This window comes from Sturnus vulgaris, chromosome 3, assembly GCF_052056855.1.
Source record: "Sturnus vulgaris isolate bStuVul1 chromosome 3, bStuVul1.hap1, whole genome shotgun sequence".
Lineage (NCBI taxonomy): Eukaryota > Metazoa > Chordata > Aves > Passeriformes > Sturnidae > Sturnus > Sturnus vulgaris.
Window position 1 is genome coordinate 59,902,186 of NC_142245.1, and position 20,289 is coordinate 59,922,474.

At 43.9% G+C, this 20,289-nt stretch overlaps 1 protein-coding gene across 1 annotated transcript; it reads right to left on the minus strand.

Moving 5' to 3' along the window:
* Positions 1 to 2,551: 2,551 nt before the first annotated feature.
* Positions 2,552 to 5,274, minus strand: TCF21 (transcription factor 21). Its single transcript, XM_014874277.2, has 2 exons — positions 4,679 to 5,274; positions 2,552 to 3,067 (listed from the first exon to the last, which is right to left on the minus strand). Exons 1-2 carry the CDS (start codon positions 5,126 to 5,128, stop codon positions 2,978 to 2,980), a joined length of 540 nt encoding a protein of 179 aa, XP_014729763.1. The 5' UTR covers positions 5,129 to 5,274; the 3' UTR covers positions 2,552 to 2,977.
* Positions 5,275 to 20,289: the final 15,015 nt, after the last annotated feature.

Genomic DNA, 20,289 nt, shown 5'->3' on the forward strand with positions numbered 1-20,289 from the left:
TTTTTTCCACATGAAAAAGGGGTATAAGTATATTTTGGTAAATACTAAAATGCATGAATTTGTACAGAAAAGCAAGAAAGCAAACAAAATATTTTCTTTAAAGTCGTTGACATCAGTATTTAAACCTGTTCCCTCTTTTCCTTAGCACATTTGCGAGTTCCTTTTAAAAGTATAAATTGCTTCAGTCAGACTAAACATACATTTTCTGTTTGCAAATATTTTGCGGTAAAATTGCACTCAGCAGCAGGGTAGAATAATTTCATTCATTGTTCTCCTGAAGTGTGTAGTAGAACTCCTAATTCATCTAAGAAACTTGGGCTGTTGAAGCCAGCTGCCAGCACTGTGCCATTACTGTCGGGTTTGTACCCTTAACACAAGAGGTCAGTGGACCAGGAGTTCCCAGCCACATAAATGCCTCTGGAAAATATGTTCATTGTCTTCAAAATTGAGATAAAGCCACTAATTGCTTTACAGTCAGAGTAAAGTAATTATTTACCTTTCTGTGTACTGCTGGTTGCTTTTATTTATTTTTTGTTGCTTTTTTTTTCTTTGTTGTTGAACTCTTGCTCAGAGGCAAGGACTGAGGAAGGTGCAGGATACTCGAGGAATAGTTTAGTCCCCAAGAGACTTGTAATGTAGACTGCTAGATAAAGCGAACAGCAGTACGAGAAGCAACGGTATACACTGCCAGCGTGTACACAGTAAGCGTCTTCAACACTTCCTATTCCTGCAGCTTTTGGCACATGGTTACAGCTATGTTCCTCACATTTCACGGGATACCATTAAATTCTTCCTTTCCCTTTCTTCAATGTTGCATTTCAGGTGGCAAATGAACACTGCATATGGTTAATTAGGCGGGAAGATGCTGAGTGCAATTAGCAAGAATTGCAAGACAGAGTGGCAAAGAAGTGTGTGTTAGAATATTCAGAATTCAACTCAATTTTTTGCATATCTCAGATGCATATAAATTTCTGCTTTATAGAAGGAAATCACCAGCTTGCTACGAGTCTTGACCAGGCATTAGTTAATATGGATTTAAATTGAGATTTTTGAGTGCTTAAATCCAATGATTACTTTCAATTCAGCGAGTAAATTTAGAGGTTAAAATGTGCGTTTGCTGTATCAGTCACCTGCACTCAGCTTAAGGCTGTGGGGCCTCTATTCTGTCTCCCTTTAACAGACCAGCAATTCCCACTGAATTTCCCAGTGCCTGTGGCAAAGAAATCAGCAAATTAGCCTATTCGGCTGTGGTTACCAGAGCCGCTCGTCTCTTCAGCAAAAGCTGCGGCTGTGTGGGCTCTGTGTGTGGCTGCAAACTCAGTCAAGCCCCTGTGTATGAGTGAGCGTCTCGCCTGGCACAGTCCCGTCCACAACACTGAAGTTGCGCGTGGTTAGGCCAGGCACAGAGGTCTGCGCTTAATTTTGTGGCGTGGAGATAAAGCTGCGCAAAAGTGAAATTAAACAGCTCTCCCCTTCACAACCATTAGGATGACACAGCAGCTCCTGGCCCTTTTCATAATGAGGGCCGAGATGTTTGCACAGCCCTCGGTTCACAGCGAGCTGCTTTAATTAAACCTAACCTAGCCCACGCATGAACCCGACTGGTGAATTTGGGTGGCCTGGGGGACGCGCCACCTCGTCCAGTTATCTCGAGAGAAAGTGGGGGATGAGAATTAACACAATCCAGGCTGCGCAGAAGCCCGGGGCAGCTCAACCCCGGCCTGCGAGGGATACCCGGGGGAAGGAGTCCCCGGGAGGGTCTGTGGCCCCCGCACTGCTTGTGACCGCACCCCGGGCCCTGCCGTCGGCCCCTGCAACTAGCAGGGACGGAGGGCTTGGTTCGGGGAACGGCCCTGCAGCCCCTGCTGCCTCTCTCCTGCTTTCGACAAGAAAGTACCCAGGTATCAAACGGAACCGAGGGATGGTATTGAAAGAGCAAGTGAGGCGGAAATTTAAAGCCCCTCTGCTAATAATAACAGTATAAATAACCGAAGACATCTTGTAAACAGTGCGGTCATAACCCTGAAACATTAAACAGCGCGGTGGGATCTGGCGCATCAGCTGCCGGCGGCCGCTGCCGGTGCAGGGGGAGCGCCCCGCACTCCTGTTTATCTCAGCCTCATCTCCCACGGGCGCGCTGATCGATAGAGAGGAGATGTTTAAGTTAAAAATTCCCGGCCCTGAGGACCGACTGTACTTCATCAATAGATCACTGCTCCTGTCCCCGTGGAGCAGAGCGGCCGGAGCGGCCGGAGCGGCGGGGGCGGCTCCCGCAGCGCCCGGGCGCCTGGCTGCGCAGCCGGGCCGGGCTCCCGCGGCGAGCTGGGGACCCAGTGACCCCCTCCCCCAGGGGTTCGCTCCAGGTCTTTAGCTCCGGGAAAGCAGACCTCCTGTGGCCCGGGGCTGAGAGACGGGATCCCCGCAGCGCGGCCGCTTCGTGGAGCGGCGGAGCCGGCGGAGGCTCAGTCCTTCTCCCGCCGAGCCCGAGCGTCTCAAAGGAACACTTAACACCGCTCCATGTTTCAGTAGAAAGGAAGGTTTATTCACAGAAATAGAGCAGAATCTGCTTGAAGAAAATATATCTATATATCTTTAGGGTGAATTACTTCATAGAGATGACTGTCAAAGTCAGTTTTTCTAGGCATCTACATATTTCACAGGTCTCAGACAAAAGATACACGCGGAGTAGGTTTTGTTTGATCTCTGTCTTTTCTCTAGTAGCTCTTGAACCAGCAAGGCTGTGGTTGCAGAACACTCGACTGTACACGCATTTAATAAAGTTAAATAGTCAGGATCTCTCGGGGTGGATGGAGTCTTTGCTAGGGCACATTTGATCTCCTCTGCGCCGGGAGAGCGGCTCTCCCCGTGGCTCTGCCCGGGGCCCGGGACAGCGGCGGGGCAGCGGCGGGTCCCTGCCCGCCCCGCCGCCCGCTGCCCGGCCGCGCCGGGACTGACGCTGCTGGCCCGGCCGCGGGGCTCAGGATGCCGTCGGGCCGCACAAGCGGTTTGTGTTCACCACTTCTTTCAGGTCACTCTCGGGTTTGCCGGCTACCATAAAAGGCCAAGTCTGTAGCCAGGAAAAGACACGAGTGGGAAGGGGGTTACATATGGAGAAATGCACATTGCAACGCTCATACCGCCAGCGGGTCCGGCTCGGGAGCGTCTGGGGGGACCGAGCCCGCCGTTCCCCACCTGAGCCCACTTGGGGCAGCGCTCAGCGAGGCTCAGGCCGGGGCAGTTGCCGCTGGCTTCGGCAAGGACTGTCCTGCCTTTTGCCGGCGGCTGATGCCGCTTCGCCTCACAGCCCCGGCGGTCCCCACCGGGCGTCCACGAGGCGGCGAAGCCCGTCTGATACGCGGTAGAAGGGAGGGAGAAAGGAGCCGCCTGGCTCCGGCATATTCTCACCCCCCCGGCATAGTCGCCGCGGGCACCTCGCCGTAACCGCGCCTCCCCCCGCCGTTGGTCGTGGCCAGCATGGGGACTCCCACCCGCGGGAGCCGCCTCACGCCTCGCCGCGCTACCCCGGGCACAGGAGCTGCTCGGGGCCCCGGCAGCCCCCGGCCGCTCTCCCTGGCCTCCTGCGGCTCGGGGAGCATGTTTTGGTGTGCCTCTTTACGGAAGAGGAGGGAGGTTATATCTATATTGGGTGCTGGTTTTGTTTTACTTATTTTTTTTCCTATGTTGCTGCACTGAGGATTTTGTTTTTAATCAAATATTATCTCCCAGGCCCTTAACAGCTGACACAGTGGATAGCGTACTTTCCCCCAGATTCTAGAGCTCAAACGGCAGAGCCTGACCTCAGTGAAACGTCCCCAGCTCCCCTCTGTGATCCATTTCTGAGTCAGGGTCTGCACGTGTGGGCAGTGTAAAGGCTATATGTCTAAAAAGAGCCCAGGCAAATCTTGCTTACCCCCGGTTTACATCATTTGTACATATTTTTAGATCTGGAAACTGGATATTTCTGGTGGCCGTGTATAGTCGGGAGATCCAGGGCTGCTCAGGAAAACTTTATGTGGTTGGGAGCAGCAGCTCCCACACAGCCCAGGGAGAGGCATTGTGGAGTGTGCCTGGGGCAGACACCTCCTCTGGGGAGTCTGCACTGGTGTTTATTTCCCCTATGCCAGTTTACGGGATAGGAGAAATGTCCTGGACTCAGCAAACTTGAGCGGTTGAGCACAGAAAACCAAGAGTCCTTGTCCTTAAAAATCTAGGGCTTGGGGACAGTATTGTGTGAGGAAACATTAGGGTAGAGACACAGGATAAGAATAAATCCTGGGTCCTTCCTGAAACACACCCTTTTCTACCCAAATTCCTATACCTGCTCACTTGCAGGTAGAAAGCCGCCATGAACCCTCTGTGGTTTCTCAGTCGTTTCTGGGGCAGTAAAGTGTAAAGCCTGCCCCTGCTTATTTGTGGCCAGTGTGGCTGCCTGTCTCCTGGAAGGGATCACTAGGAACAGCAGAGGGGGCCTAGGAGGCTTGGTGCTCAGGGCACAGGGCAGCGGGGTAGCTGGGAGCCTGTCCCCTTGTACAGTACCGCTTTCCACCCCACTGGCACCAGGCTCCCTGTGAGAAGCACAGCAGTTTTGTCCCCACACGTGCCCCATGCCAGCTCTTCGCCCACCTCTCCCCATGCACACACGCACAGAGCGCCTGTCCCCCGGCGGACTCTGACTTACCAAGTTGACTGGGTGGATGTAGCCGTTCTCATACTTGTCATTGGCCAGGATCTGCCTCAGGTGAGCAATGTAGCTGGAGGCCAACCTCAAGGTGTCCAGTTTGGAAAGTTTGGTGTCTGGGGGCACCCAGGGTAGGGTGGTCTTAAGCCTGGAGAAGGCTTTGCTAAGGACCCTCATCCTTGCCCTCTCCCTGGCGTTGGCAGCATTTCTCTGTACCTGCTTTCCCTCCTGGCTCACTCCATTTAAAGGGCTCTTCTTGGGGGGAGCTTTTTTCCTCTTGCCCGAGGCCCCTCTGCCCTTCTGAGGGGAGCCATTCTCGCCATTGGATCCCTCCTCGTTGCTCTCGGTGGACGCCCCAAACTCTTTGTTAGTATCCATTTTCAGGCCATCGCACTCCAGCATCTCCACCTCCTGCAGATCTTCCACATCACTGAGGGACCCAGTGGACATGGTCTGGAAGATGCCAAAGGACCAGCAGGAAAGGGGGGAGGGGGGGAAGAAGGGCAGCTCCTCAAATCTATTTCGAGGCGGCGTTGGAGAGAAGGGGCGCCAGTATTTTCCTCCCCTTCCCTCCCCGCCCCGGACTAAGGCACAATACCAGTCCAGAGAGGATCCCCGCCCTCCCACTCCCCAACCCCGCTTTGCCTGTGTTTGAGGGAGGGAGTGAGATTGTGTGAGAGAGGGAGAGAGAGAGAGGGAGAGAGAAAGCCGAGGAATTTAGTGAGGACACTAGTAATTTATCTGGGGGATAAGAGAGGCGGATCCAGCCCAGGGGAGGGGCCCTGCCCACTGAGCACACCACATCCCCAATCACAGACCTTTGCACAGGACAGGGTATGAGGTATCTCAGCAAGCCTTTGCCGAGAACTCGGAACTGGGATTCAAATCTTCACAACTGGACTAAAACAACTCACTTACTCTCTCTCCCCCTGCTCTGTCTATCCTCCCCCTTCCTCCTCCTCCTTCTCCTTCTCCTCCTTCTCTTCTCCTTCCCCACTTCCCTTTACAACCCAGGGTTGCTCTCCCCCTCTCTGCCTCCTAGATGACCCAGGCAGCTGGTGTCATGATTCTTGATGAAAGCCAAAATGGGTCATGAGCAGAGAGAGCAGCAGATCCACCAGCCAAGCCTTCCAGGGAGCATTGTAATGCGTGCCGTCGAAACGCTGTCCTGTAACCTAATCTGGGGGAGATTTGTGGATGATTATATTTGCGAACGCATCCTGTCCAGCTAGTAGCATATTCCAGGAAGGGAGTGCTCTGCTGCCTGGCCAGCAGCGTGGACCTTGCCGTCACAGCCCAGGGGCTGGAGGCAGGAGGATCTGACTTCTTCCAGCCTTCCGGGGTGACGTCCGACAAGTCCCGGTCCCTCTCGGTCTTTGAGTCCTCCCAGCTGTGAATGTTGCAGAAGCTTCCTGGTCTGCAGGTGTGCCAAGTGGCCAAGATCCCAGCGGTCTGTGAGCCCCACTGAGCCAAGAGGGACTGTCGTTCTTCTGGGGAGGGCTTGTGTGGCTGTGGAGACAGGGTGGCAAGGGTGTGCATGAAATGAAGGAAACGGGGCGGGGGGGGGTGGTTATTGGGTGGTAGAGCTCCCACAGAAAAGAAAAGAAACCTTTACTTGATGCGCAGAGCAGATGTCAGCTGTTCATTCCGCTGTACCCGTGGACTGTTTTGTTTGCTGATGCGTGCATGTTCAAAAGTCAGGGGTTTTGCCTGAATAAAGAAGCAAGATAAGGGATAAGGCCCATCCTGTGGGAGAGGTGGAACTGAAGGCATTAGGTCGGGTTCTGCAACCCGTGAAGCCAAACATGCCCAGTGGTTTTACCACAAGCGTGAGTGAGCAGGTTGCCCTGTAATTTGAATGAACAGACTTATGCTGCCATTACAAACTTATGTACATTGTATTCACTCTCAGCAGAGCAGGATTTTGAAAGCAGTTAACCTTGTGCTATCAGTTCTTCCCCTCCATGTAAAATAATCTCCTAAATCCACATTTGGAACCTAAAGAGGCCGGTGAATCAGGAACTTACTCCCATAGCTCCTTCCCTACTTGCACTCTTCCTGAAACCTCACAGGTTGCCCTGCAGTCTGGGTTTTGACTGCACAAAGGGATTGCTCTTAATGCAGGAGCAATTCTGCTTATTCAGCTGCTTATGAATCTGAGGATTCATGTAGTTCCAGAAAAAATGTGCAGCCTCAGATGTCACCAGTGGCTTCATAGTTAATCCAAAGTCACTGGAGCCACAGAAAAAGTCTTTTCCTAATCTGTGTAAGCCTCACGTAGGTTTTCTGAATGCACTAAAAAACCTAACAAAAACTGTGGAGGGCCAAGATGGTATGTCTGCCGAGTGCTATATGCTGTCTGCAGACTAAATTTTCAGTAGGAGGCAGAGTGTGATTTTTGATAGCCAGCAAGGAAGTCTTGCCTATCTCTTGAGCCATCTTTCTTCCTTGGCTCATGTAAGCCAGAAGAAAAAACAGTAGATCTAAACTTTAAACCACCTCTTTATCATTTGTCTGGAAGATAACACCTTCCCACTCACAATAGGATAAGTACATTAAGATATCATATCTCCAAGCCCAGGGCTCTTGGGAATTCCCTAACTTCTAAATTCATGTTGTGTTAACTGTGCCCTGTTTGTGTTTCCTCTGTATATAAACTAAACTAAACAGGTTGTCAGCATATCAGTCCTTATTAATGAATTACTTTTTTTTTTAATTACTTTGCAAATCCAAAATATTAATAATCACCAGTGTGGAGATTTATGAGTCTCCTTATTTTCTAGGCCTGATTGTTGTTTGTGCAGGTGGAGATTTAAATGGCCATATCCATTGCAGAGATTTATAGTCCAAGTGATTGATGTCACAATTGAGCTAAAAGATTCTTTCTTACTGGAGCAAGGATGGCAGAAAACCAAGTTGAAGTTGCTTGTGTCTGTAAGCATGAGTGACCAGAGAGGACAGAATTCCATCAAAATTTCAGCATCAAAAATTCCCAGAAGACAAAACAACTAAAATGATATATACTTCTAGGCTTTCCATCACTTATTTTAAACTTTATTTTAGTACTTTCAGAACTTTTGTTGTAAAAAGCAGAAGAAACGATCTGGCTTTTAAAAAATGCCTTTAGTATGCTGCTACATATGCATTCTGAATACCAAGATGTGCATACATGTGTGCTATGAACCTTTAGAATTTCAACACATTCGTAGATTTTACTTCTTTACATTTTTAAATATTCAGAGTTATCAAAATTGATCTAATAAATCCACACACATTTGAAGAGACAGAGAAAACATTTTTTGTTTTCATTTTGTGGAGATTACTGCATGTATGTGATATATACTTACATACATATTATACATATGTGTATATTATACATGTGGTATAATATACTTTGAGTTCTGCATGCATACAAACTATTATACACTCTTAACACATTTATCCATTATTCTCTCTCCAAGGGGGGCAGCATGGGCAGACTTGAAAAAACAACATATCTTCTAATCTACTTCCTTATTTGTTTGTTACATGAATTTATGCTTTTCCTTGACTTGAAGCTATGCTTTTCCAACCTTCCTGCTCCTTATGTTTCACCTGGTGAGCCCAGGACTTGTACCCCTAATCTGACTCCCAGTTTTAATCCTTTTTCCTTCACCTTTAGCCCAGCCCTCCTGACTTTCTGAACAGCACCTGATTTGGAGTAGAGACTGACAGGGTGGAAAGGGGAAGCCCTGTGGGAAGGGTAAAACTGAGGTGGCTGCAGGCACACAGATAATGGTGGGACCACTTGCTTCTCCAGTTAGATGACTGGTACTACAGGCTGGCCACTGGGTTAATAACTTTCTGGGAAAGACAGATGGAGCTAAAGTCCTTCTGGCACTTCCATTGCATTTGCATCTTCATTCATGTTTTAATAAGGAAGTTGAAATGCTGACATGTGGAACATCAGTGCAAATCAGTGGATTTACCCTATAGATTACTTTCTCCTCTGCAGTGCTCTGGTTATGCAGGACCATGCATCTCTCTCTTACTAAGTAATAGACTCACTTAGACAGGCCATTTAGGACATGCTGGGGGTGCTGGGGACAGAGATTTGGGATGCCTGGTCTGAAGGGTGCCAGATGAGGGATAGATCTCACACAGGCTTATGCTGGTCTATGGCAGGTTACAAATTTCCCTCTAGAAAAGAAGTCCCACTTTTTATGCCTCCAATCTTCCCTTTCTTGTGCAGGAGTAACAAGGTAATTTAAGAAAAGCTTTGGAATTTGAGGCCAAGCTTTCTGCAAGTGTTTAATGGTTTTGCATGACACAGCTTGGTATATTTTCTGATTTTCTGTGTCATTTATAAAGGCACCATTTTTTTCACTGCATATTAAACAGTCACTCAAGAAGAAATTCAGATCACCCAGAGCTGCGGAAAACAGAATCAGTTGCTGGTTTTAAAATTATTTGCCCAAGTATAATACAGGTGTATTCTTTGGAGAATAATTGAGGAAGCCACCCACAGGCAGCCAGCTGGCCGTGAATCGTATTCAGTCAGGTTTGAGAATAATCAGTAAGAAAAGTACAACTGCATTAATGTTTTCAAGTTGCCACTTTAAAAAAAATCCTGGTTGCACTGATAATTCTCCTGGTTAGTCTTGGTTTCACCCAGAAACCAAGTGAAGTGGTAGAAGAACTTTAGAAGCATACTCTAACATATTTTAAGTGAAACAATGTCATAATATAATATATACAAATAACTAACACTAATAGTATTAATAATATAAGATATTCTAGAGTATGGACTGTGCTGGGGAAATTGATCAAAATTGTTTGTAACAGTGGAGTAGCTTGTAGGAAGGGTCTGAAACCCTTTCACATCCCATTTCCAGTGCTTTGTATGTTTCTGGTCACAGTTTTAGTTTGAAACGTAAAAGACATTGTGAAGAATAACATAAAACAATACACAAGGAAAAAAAATAATGTTATTGCCAAGAGAGTAAAAAAGGCTGTCCAGGAGAACTGGCCAAGAGGCACATGTTTGTATGTGACATCAGTATCACTGTCCTTCCCAATCTCTTCCTTCAGAGTCCTGAAAAATCAGAGTTTCTCAGGGAAGTCTTTTCTGGAATAGTTTATTGTGAGGAAAAAACCCCAACCCCAAAATAATTACTTCAGTGTTTATTTTAAACTGCAGGTTTTATGCTACCTCAAATGGAAAAATTTCAGTCTTATCAATTAAAAATTTTAAAAGGGAATAAGCTCTAGTTCCAAGAAATCCGAGAAATAATGTAGAAAATTATGCAGGAGCCATAATTCCATTTCATGTGATGTTTTTAAACCTTGAAATATCACAAACCCAACTCTGGGAAGTAGAGTTCAAGAAAAATTTCTTTAGTGGATATTGAAAAAACACTTTGCAAAACTCAAAATACCTAATTCCAGCTTTAATATTTTAGCTTTTTTTTTGTCATATTGATGACAAAATCGGTGACAAATGTAAGTAGTGGTTTTGTTTACCACAGGGAGTACCTGTACATGTAATAACTGGAAGACTCTTCCCTCCCAGCCTTATGCCACCCGGTATGTTTTTCTTGAGTGGCTTCACAAAAATGAGCAGACTGCTCACAGGGTAAAGCAGCCTGTACAAACCAGAACAGCAAAAACTGCCTCTGCAGAAACAAAGCCATAATTAAATAGCCTAATGCCTCTGAGAGATACCTACAACAAGGTCAGTGTCTTAATCAGGAGTTAAGACAAGCCTTAATCATCAATTCATCAAATCCTGGTGGGACTCACTCACATCCCCCTCCTATTCCAGATCTATGGTGAGGGCTTTGCGTCTGCTGCTGTGTTAAGCAATGTCTTGCTGTGATTTAGAACCTGTGTACACCAGAAACAAGAAGCATGTAAGATATAAAAGTTATTGACACAGAAACAAGACAGCTAATCCTTGGCATGAGTACTCAGCCCTAGCTTTCAGTGAACTATTCACAGGTGTGCTAGTGAATCTCCTTCATCTTTTATGAAGCAAACCTAGAAGAAATGGGCTCAGTTGGTCAGAGGATGGGACTAATAATGCCAAGGTCGTGGGTTTGATCCCTGTATGGGCCATTCACTGAAGAGTTGGACTTGATGATCCTTGAGGGTCCCTTCCAACTCAGAATATTCTGTGAAACCTAAGTGCTTGTGTCATGTTTGTTTTATTATTTATTCCTAGACAAATTTATTCCTATATGATTTTTTCCTCACAGACAGTGAGGAGAGGTATCCTCTTCCATCTCTACTGCAGAGACCATTACTAGGTATTGCTTCCAAAATGCGTCCGTGAAATATTTTTACATTGTAAACTGCAATGACTATTTTATGAAGTGGTCAAAAGAGAAATATGCAAAAAAGCCAATATATCTTATGTAAAATAGTCATTGAAGGATTAAAATGCAGGCATAACTGTTTTGTTTTGAATATCTCTTTCTGTGATGTTTTTTTATTGGCCAATCCTTTGCATTTTTGTGTCTTTAGGACATGAAATTTGTTGATAAGAAATAAGTTCTCTTTGCCTTCCAGTAATTCGCACATTGGATCAAGTTTTGGAAAATAAAAGATTTTTTTTCAGAGAGAAGTTTGGAAAAGAAGAACACTTTGTAGGGGAGTGGCAGGAAGAATGTCAGCTATTCTGGTAAGATTTTATTACTCACATGGTTTATGGCATGATGTGTGTAGACACAGATTTTCTGAAATTCCTATTCACTTAAAGCACTGACTGTTTCTGAAAGTCAGATTCCCACAGCATCCATCATTAAACACAGTTGGTTGGGCTATGTTCTTTGTCCCTATCCAAGTGAAACATCACATTGGGGAAACTATGCTTTGTGGGCTGCTTTACTCTATTAGAGATTGAATTGGCCACAATTTGTTCTGCTGGACTCCTTCGAGCTCCATTTGCCACAGGGGCTTTGCATTTTACCATAGGTGGCCACATTAAGCCTTTTAAAAACATATACTGAACTGCAGTGACAGAGCTGCAAAAATGTTTTGGCTAAAAATACTGATATAATAAACCAGCAAACTGGCAATACTCAGCTATCTATGTGTGTGATCATACAGAGGGGTTCAACCAACTCTGTAGTCAGCTGAAGAGCGTATGCCTTGTGGATGAGTCTGAAATGGGAATGTTAGCTGGCAAGACAAAGCAGAAAGCAGATTACACATCCTACTCAAGTGACATAGAAAGACCACAGTCCCTGTGCATTTCTTTAGACTCTGACAGGCCTTATACATGCTTCACAAACTGTGACTCTTGGAGCTCCTGGAACATCCCCAAAGTGGGGTCATGGCACTTTGCCACAGTGCAGTCCTCTGATTTTATGGTGCGTATCGTAGTTCATAATACATATAGAAAATGGTGTTGTTTTAGAAAGTGGTATTGCAAAAGCACATAATAAAAGTCTATATAAGTAATTTGGAGGGAAAAAATAGTTTTGACAATGAACCAGGGATAGCATACAAAGAAGACATAAACATGTGTTGCTGTGCAGTCCTATAAGGCCTCAGCCTTAGGGACCTAAAGAACTGAAAGGACCTAAGAACTGAAAGTACAGAAATGAGGGAGGAAAAAGCCTCAAGTACAGACTGTGAAGGTAGGCTGGCTCTCCTTCTCCTCTCTACTTTTCTTTTTTTTCTTCCATATGTTCAGAGCTGGGGTGATGCTCAGACTCCCTAGAATGCAGATCTTAACTGGGCGTGTGACTAACCCAGAAGGAAAGCTGGTTAAAGGAGGAAAACAGAGAGATGAGTCACCAGAACTTCTGTTAGCAGGTCCAGCACACTTGTACAGTTCAGTAAAAGGAAGTACAAAACAACATCTAAGAGCTTCTCTGAGTCTATCCAAAACAGAAAAGGCAAGTTTCTTAAAACTGCCTGGAAGTTAAGGCATCTGTTCCAAGGCATTAAAGCAGCCCTGTTTTTTTCAGAAAGAACAGAATGGGACTCAGATATGTATTTGCTAATGTTTTAAAATCAGATGGGATGATGGTTGAGGCTAGTGTGGAGAGGTATGTCAGCCAGAACCTCCTGATTTTAAACAGTAAGGAAGGATTTTGATACCTTATTTCAATCTCCATATCGTTTCGGCTTGTTTTACCCTGAACAGTAGACCTCTGCCAAATTTTGCACCAAAATAAGGCAGGTCTCTCATTCTCATGCAGGCATTTTGGATTACATAGCAAATTTGCAGATATCACATATAATTCCATTTAACATATACCAAAATTTTTTGGCAGAAGTATCTTGATGTGTATTCTGTAAGGCCTGAACAAAGATGTACTTGTGATCACTAGGAGCTGGATTGATAGAAATTTCCACAGAGTGGAAAAGATGTGTAACATTGCACCCACAAGTTTTCTCTTAACACTGTGAATGAATTCCTCAAAAAGGATTTCCATGTATGCAAAGCTCTCACTGGGGAGCTGCTCAGCCAGTCTGAGCACAGGGCCTTTAAGGGGAGTCAGTGCAAACTTCCATACAGTGCCAATGCACACTTGGATGTCTGGGGCCAGCTTGGGCTCTCCAGGGTGAGAACTGTGTTTTGTCCTGAAGAACTGGCAGTTCCAGGGAAAGCCTCTGTGAACTGCCTGGTGCAGCACCCATAGCAGTACAACACATCATAGCAATACAACACAACAACTTTTTCTCTTCCTCCCATGCCCTGACTCGCTGTAGTCTTTCATCTCTCCGTGGCAGGGTGCAGCCAGAGCTCTTTTTGAGGTGCAAGCCCTGGATTGTTCCTGCATTTCTAATTAGTGGAATTAGTCTTATAGCTAATGGCTCAGCGACATGTCTAACACAACCTTGTTTCTCAAATTTATGGTGCAAATTAACCAAGTGCAAAATCGGGCTAATTTAAAAGAGACAAACTCTTCTTTGACTAAGAATCTAGCCAGAGACCTGGCATATGCGCACTGATTTTCTCCTATGTTACAGGCTTTCTAAGTGTCCACAAAAGTGGGATCCTTTCTGCTCCAATCTCTCAGTAGTAAAACAGGGATGAGAACACTTCCCTGCCCTACAGAAACATTATGAGGGGCTTAGGCACTATGGTAATGGATACAGAGGGTAGCTAAGATAAATAACCTGATAGATGCAAGAAAATGATTGATGTTAGAATACTACAAATATGTTGAAAGCCTAAAATATCTTTGTGATGTCTCCTCATTTCTTGAAATGCCAATTAACATTTTTCACTCAGATACCTGATGTTTACATTGGCACATTTTTACGCTCACATGTCTTACAAAATGGATACTTGCCTGACTTTGATTTTAGATGAAAGCACTCATCTCTCAGCCTCATAGTAATTCCGAAAGATAGAAAAGTTGCTTTCATAGGAAGAAAAACAATGAGTTTTGATCCTGCTAGTGGTGACTGACAAGCCAAAAGTTTAATAAACAGAGCAGGAGTACCATCACTGGTAACACTATAACACAAGTAGCAAATCACCATTGACAAAAAATTACTCCAAAGTCCCCAAGCTCTCTGTGAAGAAAAATAAAGTGTGACTTTGGTTTCCTGTAATCCTTCCCCAGTAAAAACACAGGATTCCCTTAGGAGAGTTAAAATCCATTACTAGGCTTTTTTATGCCTCTTTGTAACTAATTGTCTCTTCCATGAAGGATCTTACTTCCTTGAACCATGAACTAATGAAGCCTCTCAGGGTGCAGTGAGGCTGTAGAGAAATCAGCTTTTATGCCCATCTTCTTCATGAGTGATTTTTTTTTAGTTTCCCACTCCACCTCACAGCTTTCTAAGACTTTCCTGGTATTTACCCATGCAGTGGCCACGTCGTGTGCAGGATAATGTGCTAGCATCTCTTTGCAGGGCTGTGGGAAGCAGCTTGGCAGGCATGGCACCTGAAGCAGAGAGCTTTGTACCACAAGCAGAATGAAGCTGGCTTTGTTAGAACAAGGAGTAGAGCTTCCTTTTCTTCCCTGATAGCTGAGCATACGGTCAGCTCATCAGAGCAAGCCTAGATGTTTTCTTCTCAACCAGGGTACTACTTTTTCCTACAATAATATATCATGACTAATTTTGCTTCCCATCATTTTATGCCACCCTTCTCCTTTTCAGACTGCTTGTGTCACAGCAAATTTATAAATTTTGCAGCTTGTTCCGTCCAGGTTTGTTTCTCAGCAACTTGAATAACTCGTCTAACTAAAGCTGCTAAAGAGACTTCACAAATAATATACTCTAATTTCCTCATTTGGATGGTCAAATTACATGTTTGTAACTCTGTAAGGTACATCTGAGCTGAGTCTGAGCTCCTCAGTATACAAAAATGAATGCAAACTTTTATGAGAAGGTAAATGTATTTATGAGCACAGTTGTAGAGGCTGGGCCCAGTAATATATCACGAGGCCCATTGAGACTAAACTTACTTGAACATGTGCCATGTAATGATACAAGTGACATAATGTGAAAGCAATTATAATAGTCAAGTTATTTCTTTATTGATCTGTCCCTTTCAATTCTGAACTATTGTTATTACAGGAAAGTTGTAAAATACATATCTTGCTACTTGATTTTTTTGTCTTCTTTTGAAGAAATGGATGAGGAAAGCTAAACAGCTCCAGAATATACAACCCTATACAAGGTGTCGGAGAGGGGGGAGGGGGGCTCAGTGATGAATGACCAGTCGTTCAATTGTTTTCTTTCTTGCAGAAATCAGAGACAGAGGACAGTTTATCTTACCCTGACTTTTAGCAAGACAGATTGCCAGGCAAAACCTCTGGGTTGAAGTCATCCAACGACCAAGTAGAGTAAAGAGACCATTGCTGTTACCTTTACAAGACTGACCCCCATCTTCAGTGCCTTTTAAAAGTCTATGGTGTTTCTTTCTGAGGTTCTAATATGAACTTTAGCTACTTTCACACCATTTTTTATGCTGAACACAATACGGAATTGTTTATTTGGGGCCCAAATGCTCCACTGTTATACAGGCTGAGACTAACTCATCTGTGCGCATATCTTGCAAATGACAGTCCCTGGTACAGAATTCCCCATCACACTGTGTTTCATTCCCTCTGATACTTTATTTCAGCTGCCACTGAACTTGTTTAGCTCCAGTTTGAACGTTTCAGGCCTGTGCCTGAATGCCAGTGTAGTCACTGACATCAGCCAAACCTCTCTTTCACCTCATGGGTGTGAATAGCGAGGAGAACTGCTTGCTGAGAGGTGAAAATCCCTAAGTAATGGAAAGCTAACTCCAAGACAGGCTGTCATTGTCCCAGATTTTTTTCCCTGCACTTCCCTGTAGTTATGTTTTTCTTACCAACTCTATTCTAGTAATTTGAAACAATAATTCTGGATGTGGCATCCTGAATTTATTTTACCCAAATCTGAGAGGCAACATAGATCTTAAATGGCCTTAATCATGTCCTGAAGGTGCATATTTCCCTGTGACAACTATAAATTAATCAGTAGCTTAAGTCAGCCAAAAAGAAAATGGGCCAATGTGCACTTTATTGAACAGTTTCATAAAATTCAGAGGACCACAAAAGGCAGGACAGACAGAAAGAGTTAAAAGGGAAAGATGGTTGCACTTGCAGTATCTGTTTCTTGCAAGAGACTACAATGTGTTTATACAGCTCTCAGCCAGGCTAGCGGATAATTAAAGGAAAGGACTGACACTAGACACTACTCCACCTTATACACCATGATGTGGGGAAAGTCACAGAAGTGGGATTGTAAGAAAACAGCAGCAAATTCCCTTCTTTTTGACAAGCTCAATCTTTTCTGTCTTGCAGCTAGAAGGATGCCTGACTTAGTCCACCCTGGTGGGTGTGTGCTAAAATATACTGACAAAGTTAGGGTCCAAGTTGATCCTTCATCATTACAATCAAGTATTTTATAAATTCTGACCACAGGAGGAAAAACACTCTTCCTATGGATGTACTCTCATCTGCCTATTTCTACAGCTATAGACTATACTTTGATCTCAGACGTGTCTTTCAGTGAGATCAAGTACAGAGCTGAGTCCTTGTCTGAGCTCAAATAACCAGATTCTGGGTGGGGAGAGAACTCTTGGCAACGATGTGATTTCAGTGCATGTTTGTGATCGGGGGAGTAATTACCTGTTCTCTGGTCATGTGAGGGGTCAAAGAAGACCATTCTCCTTCTGGACTGCCCAGACCACTTGGCCAATTTGTCAAGAATCCCATAGGATAAATATCTGTCTCCAGAGACCTTTATACTGACAAATCCAAATAAATCAGAGTCACTTTTACTGAGCACTTCAGCAGACAGCTCAGATTTAATGAATCAGCCTTCAGACCCCCAAGGAAGATTTTCTTTCCCTAGCCCAAGGGGAACAAATATTCGACAAAATTTGCCTGCAGGATAAAATTCTACTAATCAATTTAGTAATATTTTGTGATTGCAGTTAGCAATACCACTAATGGTGTTTTGAAAAGCACTGGGAGTGTAGCAAAGAGCTCTCAAGATCAGCTTTATGATCAGTGGGTCTTGTGCAGAGAAAAGGAGGCTGCAATGGATCAGATTATTTTCCTCATCACTGATCGAGGGTGGACTTTGCATTCCTTTGCTGGTTCTCTTCTTCAATCTTGGCTGGAATTTCCCACCAATATGAAAAAAAAAAAAAAAGAAAAAAAATTTAAAAAGGAAAAAAGAAAAGAAATCAACCTTCACCTGTCACATCACCAAAAGTCATCATGCAGATAAAGCCTTGCAGGTTAGTTGTTGTGGGTCATTCAAGCTGTTTTAAGGCTTAACATCTTGATCCCCTCTAAAAACTTCCATCTCTGTTTCCTTCCCCCCTTTGGGATCCATCCAGATGCCTGCTCAAATACCTGCTGGCGCCAGAGGAAATTCTCCTGTAACGGATACCCTGCGATGTAAAACCAATATTTTGTTTCCAGGGTCATCCCTTTCACACTCTTACAGATCCTCTTGCTGCACCAACCTGCCTCTTGGTCAAGCCAAAACATGAGAAATTACGAATCCAAAGGGTGGGATTTCAGAGCAGTTTAATAGGCTTGGTGATTGCTAACCCACACATTTCCTCAGCTTCCTCCTCCTGTTGTGGTAGCTTTGTCTGATAATTTATGTCAGGTTAACAGTCTGCTGGCCAGATACCTCTGCTCACAGCTCAGCAAAGAGAGACAAAGAGCAATTTAACGTGACCCAAAGTGCCCATGATGATCAGAATGGTAACACCTCTTCAAATAGGCTTGTACCTAATACAAAGGCCTAATAAGAAGCAACCTTCAGTGTTAGGATGTGAGTGAGTACATCAGGATCCAGTGCCAGGTAAAATAGTTAAACAAAAAACATTTGTCAGTGTCATTTCATGCACAAACAAAAAAGTAGAAACGTTTCATTTGTAATGGTTCCCCATCTCCTGTTTAGGGAATCAGGCTGGCAGTAAGAAGTGGATCAGTGTTTGGAGTTCGGTCAGGAACTTCTTGGTTAGACACTATCCCATTCTACTGTGATTTTCATTTGTGCTCTCTGGATCTTTACAGACTTTACAGGATAATCAGCAAATTGCTTTATATTAATGTGCTTCAAAAGAATGAACTTTGTTAATAGTCATATGGGATACATGAGGAGCTCTTCAGAAGGGACCAGAAATAAGCACTTTTAAAGTGACATTTCAGGTGCTCATTTCCTCATTTAGTCCTATAATAAATAATAAATAAATAAATAAATAAATAATAAATAATATCTCCAGGATGACAATTGAAGAAAACATTTAAGGTTATTTAGTTACATAAGATAGATAATCCTACTTTTTATGTAGCTTTAATGAAGTAAAAGTACAAGGACACAATAATAAGGATTCATTTCAGACCCTATAACTGGATTGCAAATGAATTATTATTTTAAAAACTTTGCCTTTTTTTTCTTTTCATGAAGGGAACAAGCAGAATAGATGACTTTTTCTCTAATTTCCAAATTTTAAACGAAAAATATTATAGAGAGAATGTCAGGGAACAAATATTCTTTTGCCCATGACTGAAAAAAAGCCAAACATAAAATAAACTTTTGCAAAATGGCTGCATGTAAGAATTTACCATGGAGAGGGCAATTTATTACACTAGAAATTTGTCATCCAGGATCCTGTGGAATATACCAGAATGCTTGTTCATTCCTCAAAAGAAGTCTCTTCCATTCTGATATAATATATTGCATAAAGTGCAGAAGAACAACAGTAAAAGGGTGTTTTTTTAATGATTAAGGACTGATCTTGTTCCAATTTGAGTCAATGGCAAAACTCCATGGAGTTGAGCTGAATATATGGGTGTAGATAAGATGTTGTTTACTGTGCTTTTGCTTTTTCTTGGAGCAACATGTAAATTAAATATATTCCTTGCACAAATTAGATTATCCCAAGTCATCTGCTGACTCCTACTTAAAACAGAGTACAGAGGTCTCTCCACATTCTCCAGGAGCTGCAAACACGAGTATCTATGCAGCCTTAAAGACACTCTTGCCACTGTGTGTATTGGCTGCTGCATCAAAAATGGAATGAACACAGTCATGGAACAAGAGTTCATGAGATTTTGCTCATATATATAAAAGAATGTAACATTAATAAGTTCTCCCAGCCCTCTTTCAGCTGCAGTTACATTTTTTTTAAAAGCATCACATATTTTTGTGCAGGGTCTTGCCTGTTTTTTGTACAGCCATGAACAGGGAGAGAGTAAGTTGTTCCTCCATGTGCCACATTTGAACAGAACAGAGGGAGCACAAACTGCATCACTGGTGCTGCAGCAACTGCGTGGGCAGTGGCCAAAATGAGAAAGAGGGAGAAGTGAAAACAACCTTAAGTTATATTCTGCCAACATCAGCCAGGTAACTTATGTGGTAGTAATGGACAGAGATTATGACAGCGGTGGAAATTATTCCTTACAAGAAAGGAAACAGGAACAGAGAAAGCACTTTGCTAGTCTTGATTTTCCTGAAACACTTATTTGGGATGTAAAACTGCCAGTTTGCACATCTTTGAGACTCAACCAGACCCTTGTAAGATGAAGAAGAACTATTTGCCAACAGTGCTCTCATTTTTGTTAACAAAATCTTTGGAAGACAAACTGTCTGACAAACTCTACCTAATTTCTTCAGTGGCACAAATCACTGGTCAGCTTGTATAATGCTTTATCAGCAGAGATGGAGCTGAATGAAAATAACAATTCCCTTTGAAACAGGAGGTAGGGAATGGTGCTGGAAATGCTAGAGAGTAATGTTATTAGGAAATGTGAAGGAGGAGTAGGGAGTTGTTTACAATAAACTGACCTACTGATTCCTAAGTCATTGGCTATAAAATTCATCTGTCCTCAGGTAAAAGCTTGCAAGGCAAAATGGATCAATATGGTTCCCCCCTTCCTTCTCTGGCCCATCCTGGTGGGTGATAGAGCATAACAGTGTTGATTTTGACATTATTAGGTTATCCTGAAAATAAATCACTTTTGAAAAGGTGAATAATTAGACAGAGCTTAGTACTGACAAGCTAAAGGTTGGAGGCTGGAGGAACGCAGTGGTGAGGGGGAGAGGGAAGGGGGGTTGTGGTGTCACAAATGCAAACCCATTACAGGAGACCACCAGCATGTGAG